General features: G+C 38.8%; 1 protein-coding gene across 1 annotated transcript; it reads right to left on the reverse strand.

Annotated features, from left to right (window-relative positions):
• Positions 1-206: 206 nt before the first annotated feature.
• LOC137990984 (transmembrane protein 223-like) lies at positions 207-5196 on the reverse strand. Its single transcript, XM_068836113.1, has 5 exons — positions 5049-5196; positions 4634-4909; positions 2622-2701; positions 1795-1916; positions 207-1659 (listed from the first exon to the last, which is right to left on the reverse strand). Exons 1-5 carry the CDS (start codon positions 5121-5123, stop codon positions 1538-1540), a joined length of 675 nt encoding a protein of 224 aa, XP_068692214.1. The 5' UTR covers positions 5124-5196; the 3' UTR covers positions 207-1537.
• Between the last annotated feature and the right edge of the window lie 3257 nt (positions 5197-8453).

Raw genomic sequence — 8453 nt, forward strand, 5'->3', positions numbered from 1 at the left:
TTTGCCTACTTATTTTATTTTTAGTCTTAATAAAAGTAGTTTACGATAAAAAATATAGTTTAACCGAGTTTTCCTTTTAGTGTCAGGAGCCGGAGACGTGAAACCACCGAGGGTTCTTCTATTGAATTTATCGGGTATCGGATGGCGCAGCACGAGCAAAATGACTTCACATTGTTATTCACAAGCCATCAATCAACGAAAGTGTCTCAGGCGTTTTCAATGCTCGGATTGTAAGGTTATCATGACCACATTTTAAGCAATACAAAATTACTTCAGTCCCGAGAAGCAAGTTTCTTCTCCCTTTTACCCAACAATTAAGAGTGCCAGTAACAACAACGGTGACAAAACTGGCACAGGAACAATCCCTGGCTTGCACCTGAGATCATTCGCGGCCATGTTAGTGTACTGAACAATAGCGAAATTTGGCTCTATTATTATGCAAAACGTGAGCGACATTTGCTTTTGCTTTGTACACAAACATGGCCGTCTAATCATGTGAGTGCAAACCAAGAATTGGATGAAGTGGAAAATACCATAATACTCTTAATTGTCCACTCAAATTTTGAATAAGCATTGTTCCCTGTTTCTCTTGGCACTTACAATGGTCCCAAGAGAAAACAAAAGCAATTCTTATGGAAAATTTGGGTGGACAAACAAAGAGTATCATGTTATTTTCCACTTCAGCCAATAGTAATCGCATGGGGCAGAGTAAAATTAATTGAAAAATTTTATTCCCCGAAGGCAAGGTGAATATAAAACTGAGACGAAGTCGAGATTTTCATTCACCGATATTCACTGAGCCTTAGATGAATAATTATTGTTTTGGTATAATGACATAGGGGATTATATTGCAAAATATGCATTTTCTTTAAAACAGTTAATTTCTTCGTCTGTCACCTCGACAAAACGGCCTGCGGCCATCTTGAAAAAACCGCTTAGGTGATTATCGCGTAATAATCACTTCAAGTGCAACCAATTAGCACAGGGAATTTGAATAACCACCTACGCAATCATACTAACGACTCTCATTGTATGGCAAGCAATTCTCGGGCTAAATGGAGCACAAGTTTTTCTATTGAAAATTAGGTTTCATTCATATGTAAAGCAGAACTAATTGACATCACAAAAACTTTGCACTTAGACTCGCTTTGAAGAGGAGGCAGACATGAACTCAAAGATAGATTACTGGACTCATGGAAAGCTCATTCGTCGGACAAGCAAACACACATTTCTTTCAAAAAGAACCAATTAGGTACGTCTTCATTGTTCTTCACGGCAACCAATGAAAGAAAGCTCTGTATCACGGTTCCCCAGAGTTCATCTATCTCTAAGAGGTGTGGACAAAAAGAAAAACTCTGACATTGAGGATGGCACGAGAATCGAACCCATGAAAAATTGGTGGAATTCCAGCAATAATAATTGATGTGGTGATTTCTACATGCAGTTTACTGTACGTAGTGCACCTGGCACTTCCATGCCGTTCAGCTAAACAGAAAGTCGCAGATTTTATAATTATGTAACTGTTGGAATTCGCTCATCAAAATCGTTTTACTCCGACAGTCATGTCAAATAAACTAGGCTGCATAAATTCTCCATCTTTGTCCACAAGAAAGAAAAATTTGTGTCCCTTCAATTTCAAAGTCACTTGAGGCTTTGTACCTTTAAAAAAAAGGAATCAAAATATATAGAATCAATGTTTACAAAATTAGTCAACTATCTCAAAGAAATCAATGAAATATCTCCATGAATCCAACATACAGCAGTGTTTTACATTATGATAATGCACTTACTCACCAATTCTGGATCCAATACATGACACATCTGACACAGGAACCATGACAGACCGTGTACCTCCAAGTGGAGTGTGTGTCACCACTCTTACATTGTTACCTTGAAGTACCAGCCGGTTTACACTCCTTTAACAAAAAAATCCCTAGATTACATAATTGACCATAAGGATACATTTCTTTAGGAAAATGAAAATCTGAATTTTTGAATTTGAAAATGGATTTTGTGTTTCTTTATGAAATAATATGCAAGTCAGACAAATCCACACCCAGAGTAGATACATTGTACATGTACTTTGGATACCATACTAACACAGGTGTCTCAAAATTCAGGATCCAGAGTATTTTAATTTGTTGGTATGAAATTTGAAAACATAGGTTGAAGTCAGTCCGAGATAGAGGTCCTTGGGGGTAGAAATTTCCTAAAATTAACGTCTGTGCCATAGTAACAGAATTAACTATTGGAAGGTAATGTGAAGTGCTAGTTTTCTACCCATGTAAACCATGTAAGCGTTAGCCCTACTAATGGAATTGGGCCCACACAAGGACAGAGAAAACTCAGACCAGGGTGGGATTTGAACCCATGACCTTCGAGTTACATCACCGCTGGTCTACCAACTGATCTAACCCGAAGGTCGTGGGTTCAATTCACACCCTGGTCAGAGTTTTTCTCTGTCCTTGTGTGGGCCCAATTCCATTAGTAGGGCTACCGCTCACATGGCTTACATGGGTATAAAATAGCACTTCAAATTACCCTCCAACAGTTAATTCTGTTGAAATACAAGTGCTACACACCCAACAACGTAACTCTTCCGTGGATATTACTAAAGCTACCTGAGACTATAGATCCACCCTGATATTGTAAAAAATAATCCTACACCAACAGCCAAACAAGCCAATAGAAGGGGCTGCTCCTGAAAATTAATTCATTTATCAAAATCAATAAGTTTAAGCATAAGATCACACTATCTGTTTCATAAAAGAGTCAATGGAAGCTGCCCAAACAAGTTGTACACAAAATACATTGTTGGACTTCTCAGCCCAGGGATACAAGAGCCTGGTCCCTTCTAAACTATCACACAACACAACTGTATGCTGTGAAAATCAGTGCTTCAGTCCAACACCAATAAGCACTATAATAGGTGAGTAGTTTCAAGAGTCACAACATTTATCAATCAGATGAGGATACCAGTGATAAGTTTTGCAACAGAAAAGCTTCCAATGGCAGTCTTTACATAATATTTTATAACATTCTGTTTGTCTATTTTCTTTGAACATCCTCAGTCCTTTTTGACACTATGGAAACATCTTTTTCAAACAGCCATGGATTAAACATTTTGCCTCTGTTTTTTTAGGACTGCAAATTTGCCAGCTTGAATTATCAAATATGCTGATTATATTACGTTATGTTCCATAAATACCCCATGGAAAATATCACATAACTTATATTCATTTATGAACACCCCAAAATTGTTGTAAATACTCTACTCTTAGATTAGAAAAATCATGAAACGAGAAGAAATAAATAAAAACAAACACAAATAAATAAATGAAAGACGTCAAAAATATTTAGAGGGTGGAGCAATTCCCTTATTATGTCTCGGATGAGGACGATAAGCTGTAGGCCCTGTTTCACAACCCTTCAATGTTCATAACCCAGTTGGACATAAAAGAACCATACACTATTCGCAAAGAGTGGGGCAGGGAGTTCCTGGTGTTGTGGTCTGTCTTCTGTCGTATATCACGGTTGGGAGGGTAAGTGCTTGGAGATATTAGCAGTCAAAGTGAAGCTTCAACATCCCCCCCCCCCCCCCCCCCTCCCCCGGGCATTTGAATTTTTGGAAATTTTTGTTCAAATGCCCCCCTCCTCGACCCAAAAGGCTGTTCAAATACCTCATCATAGGTCCATTTCAGGTGATCAAATGCCCCCACCACCGCGAAATACCAGATTTTTATAAACTGAATGCATTGGTTTTACGGAGTTTCATGCAACGACACTCAAATACATTCCATACATTCATTCCATTACTTATACACCTACATATTAATCGTTACAAATGTATAAAATATTCATAAATACACCGGGTTGGTCAAAGCAATAGGCCTTTTGCAACTAATGATTACATGGTACAAAATCTGCAATGCTGGAGGCCAAGCATTATAGTTCCCCCACTGGAACATTAAAACAAAGAGACCTGAACCAGTCAAGCTTGACTTGCCTTTGTTTTAATGTCCCAGTGGGGGAATAATAATGAGCTTGCCCTCCAGCATGGAGGATTTTGTACCATGTGATCGTTAGTTGCAAAAGGCCTATTGACCTCTATGAATCATATCCGGCGACGTCTGTATTGTATTGAATTATTGTTTATATTGTAAATACAATTTAATATATTTATATATTCAAAGATAATATAAATTGGTTCTTAATACCTTCAAATACGGAACAAAGTTTGTGTAGGCCTTTGCTTTTCAACCAATCAGCCAAGAATGCGGAATCTTTACCTTTGAATGCATCTAAGTTTGTCTCAGCCATGATTTATCAACCCACGTGGAAACGTAACATGAAATCGAGGCTAGCGATCAAATTCCCCACCCCTTATGAGTGGTGATCAAATGCCAGCCCCCAAGCAGGAAAAGGAGTCAAATGCCCAGGGTATGCTCCAGGGGGGAAGTTGAAGCTTCAATTTGACTGGTACATAAGCTACTCTAAAATCCAAGGGTAAATTAAGATATGATATGACGACGATATGATGAGTATAACTATGGAGTGGGGTATCCCAGGGCCAAAGGGCGAACATCGTATTTGTGAATAAAAAATAGCAAAACACTAAAATTGGCTCACGGACCTCAAGAAATCTCACGATTTTCCATGAGACTCCTGGCTTTGATGACACGTCAAGAATTTTTTCCTGGGTTTTCTTACTTTCTCGATTCAATAGATCCGCAAAATGCAGCTTGCTCAACTGGAAATAGGCCATCCATGACCAAAATACGAACTGACTTGCACATGCAAGACCGACCAAGCGAAAGAACCTCTGACGATTGTAATAATAGAGTGTTATGTCTCTCACAGCAGTCTCCTTTTTCTTGGTTTTAGATGAAAGCCTTGCTATTCTTGAGCACTGTAAATTAAGCAAGAATCTTATTCGACCTCATTAGCTAGAAATCAGATTAATGAATGACTGTTCCATATAATAGCTAAAGTACAGTCGTTGGTATGAGTTTTTTCCAAATCAGCTGCCTCAAGATATGTGTATATACCTTAAAACTCCCCTCGTGTGTTAAAAACAATACATTTGTCCTATGTACGTTTCTAAAAACGCACAAGAAGAGCATAATTCAATCAATACGAACTAAATATTAAACATCCGCCATGTTGACAGTTTCTAGTGCCAATGTTCGCGCGACTGAAGAGAGCCCTGCAACCGCGCCACTCAAAGACGTGTGGGTCTATCCGACAGTCGGTCTATCCAAGTAACCCTAACTCCACTAACTATGATCTATCAGTGCTCCACTGAGCACGAGAAGTTAACCCATACTATACCTTGAATTAATTAAAGTGACAGTTTTTCACGGTTCCACAGTTGTAAATTTTACGGTTTCTTACTGAACCAGATGATGTTCATTAATCACTGAGAGTATCAAAGCAAATACACGGAATGACTGAGGCCCAAATTTGGTGGGAGATATTGCGGGTTTACACAAAAAATTTCAACTTTAAGTTTGACGGGTCGAACACTTAATTCTACGCACGAGTTATCTATTCGCATGCAGTAGGTTCATAGCACAAAGGAAATGATTGCAAAAGTATTTCCAATGAGTAATTCCACTTCTATGGCATTGCTTCCGTTTCCTGCATCAGTGCTTTCGGTTGTTTCAATAACAAAGGAATTAAATGATCTGACGTGACAGTTTGTCCATGTGCAGAGACGTGAAACTCTTCCTTTAGCGATTATCGTTAATTCTTAATACTATTATCGTTAATTTAGAAGACATGGTGTATGATATGGGTTATGAAAAATGGTCACATATCTTTATAAAGACAACCAAAATGTAATTGGACATAGTACGCGAAGATGGGAATGTTAATTGTTAACCTGTCACCTTACCACTTGACCACCACACCGCTAGCTGCTCAGGGACAATATTTCAAACACTATTTGATACTGGTGTATTATACACTCGGCAACAAACAATAATAAAAACTGCAAAAGGTCGGTTTCCAAACTTCACGACAAAGCTAAACATTTTAAAATCAAAGCTTAGGCCTAAATACTCTACAGCATTGATATTCTATGGGAGAGTTATATGTTTTTTTTAAAGTGCGGTGTCTTGTTCTTCAGTAGCGAAGCGGAAAGAAGCGGTTCCAATAGAGAAGAAACTCTGGGTTTAAATCCAATCCACGGATATGATTTTTTATTTCCTTATTTTCTCTGCTACCGCAAGTTCTGGGACACAGTGTCCTAAGTTAACGATAGTAATAAATTTAAAGCAAATTACGAATTTTAAACGATAGTCGTTAATTTAGAGAAGAGATCATGTTAGATAGACCATATTCGTATTCTCACTATTGGACTGGAACAACAATATCTTGCAATGGACGCTAATCCTCGGAAATCTTTTCAAATGCAAATACTTTTTACACTCTGAGGTGAAGCGAACTCTCTATTCTAAACTCTCCACCGCTTGGTTGCAGGGATGGTGAGAACACTCAACGCCTCCCACCAATATGGCCCGGGTTCGATTCCCAGAAGGGGTTGAGTTTGTTGGTTTTGTATTCTGCTCCGAGAGGTTTTTCTCCGAGTACTCCGGTTTTCCCCTCTCCTCAAAAATCAACATTTGATTAGATTTTCTTTCATTTGTTGATTTCAGTTTACAGTGTCCCCAATAGACCATATCCGTATTCCACGGTATAGCTTGCAACGGAGGCTAATGCTGGGGAAAATAGTAGAACAGAGAGTTCGCAACGGAAAAAGCGACGCTTCGACTACACTGTCGACTACTCGTTCACAGCGTCTTTCCGTCCGTGTAATCAGCTGAAAATTGAAAAGATCTTGCTAAAATTCACCCATGTGAGTGTGGTTCTGAAAAAAAATGTTCTCATTCCAGCTGTCATTCCCCACAGAAATATGATTTGTTGGCACTACATAGCACAACCGGAGCGGAAGTCTTCTTCACAGCTAAGACTTCAGACAACTTCCGGTGACGTTTGTGACGAATTTGTCCATCTGGTCGGTACGGAAAAACATAAAGCAGGGAATGTGAAATATGTGTGCGGGACAGCCAAACTGTAGTTTCTAAGAACCTTCAATTTTCGGCTAAGATTTTCCGAACAGATCAAATTCTTCCAGGTGATAAAAACACATATTTAGACAGTCCTTCTACATTGCAAGGAGCCTAGATTGAAATGTCTCTTAAACGCTTTTGGCTTAGTTTGCTCGTTGGTGCCCTTGATAAAGGAAAACTTCATTTCCCATTTTTAAAATGCAGCATTAATTCTCTAGGCGACAGATGGCTTGGCACAGTTCAAGGAAGTTTCTCGAGACTTCCTCAAACTCGGACATACGGTTTTGTCTGGAACAATTTCAGCAGTTTGAGGAAGTTTCGAGACTTCTGGACAATCAATGGTCAAATTGGAGTTTTAGTCTCTTTTTTATGAAACGTTTATTAAAGGCGGAAGATAAAAGACATTAACTTCAATCTGTTTTATTAAAGCAATATACTCAATTGTTTCAAGAAGAACTATATGAATTTTTCGGTGCTTTTATTCGCACGGCCCGCATTCCTAATAACTCTGTTCCTAAAAGCAATGGAGTTAGTTCAACAAGATATTTCTGCAATGTACCTTAGTTTGCAGGGGAAACGATTGATACCTTCCTCATTGATTTTTCTTCCCAGAGAGTTTTTGAAATCAGCATTTTAAATTTGATTTGTTCAATGTAACTGATTTCCACTCTTTGTATTCGAGAAGATAAGTATAACCGGTGACTCAGTTGGTTGAACAGCGGGCTGCCACAGTGGAGGCGGTGAGTTCGACTCCGGCCGGGCAAACACTTAAGGCTTTAACACAGGAGAAAGTGCTGCCTTTGTAATGACATCTGCAAATGGTTAGACTCTCTAGTCATCTCGGATAAGGACGGTAAACCGTAGGTGCCGTCTCACAACCCTTCAATGTTCATAACCATGTGGGAAGTAAAAGAAACCATATACTATTCGCAAAGAGTAGGGCATTAAGTTCACGGTATTGATTTCTGTCCTCTGTGGTGTTTCATGGTTGGGTGGGTAAAATGCTCGGAGATATTAGCTGCACCAAGCTACTCTAAAAATAAAGGATAAATAAAGATATGATGATAATGCAATCAGTATCGTTGAAAGCAAAGCCTTTTTAAGTGTCCTCTATCAAATATGATTTTGTTTAACAATGCCCGATTAATCACCCCCGCAAAGGACAAAAATAACCATTTGAGGTTTAAGAGTATCTGAAAAAACGCTTCTTATAAAAACAGCGAACGTCGAAACATGCACAACAAAGCCACATTCTCACTATCTGCACTATATGACCTATAGGGATTTCTTCGATGTCAGGCGACAGCGAGTAGCTAATGGCCTCCACGAAATTTAATGTCCTTTGCGGAATATCCTTTGTTCCTTGACAACTCACAATGT

Source organism: Montipora foliosa, chromosome 2, assembly GCF_036669935.1.
Source record: "Montipora foliosa isolate CH-2021 chromosome 2, ASM3666993v2, whole genome shotgun sequence".
NCBI classification, from domain to species: domain Eukaryota; kingdom Metazoa; phylum Cnidaria; class Anthozoa; order Scleractinia; family Acroporidae; genus Montipora; species Montipora foliosa.

Bases quoted from the DNA above. Each gene is read 5' to 3' on its own strand.
- LOC137990984 (XM_068836113.1), bottom strand. From the start codon at position 5,123: ATGCTCTTCTTGTGCGTTTTTAGAAACGTACATAGGACAAATGTATTG. The intron at 4,910-5,048 runs GTATATACACAT...CTTAATTTACAG, and splicing joins CACACGAGGGGAGTTTTAAG to TGCTCAAGAATAGCAAGGCT. The intron at 1,917-2,621 runs GTAGCTTTAGTA...TTTTTGTTAAAG, and splicing joins GGGTGGATCTATAGTCTCAG to GAGTGTAAACCGGCTGGTAC.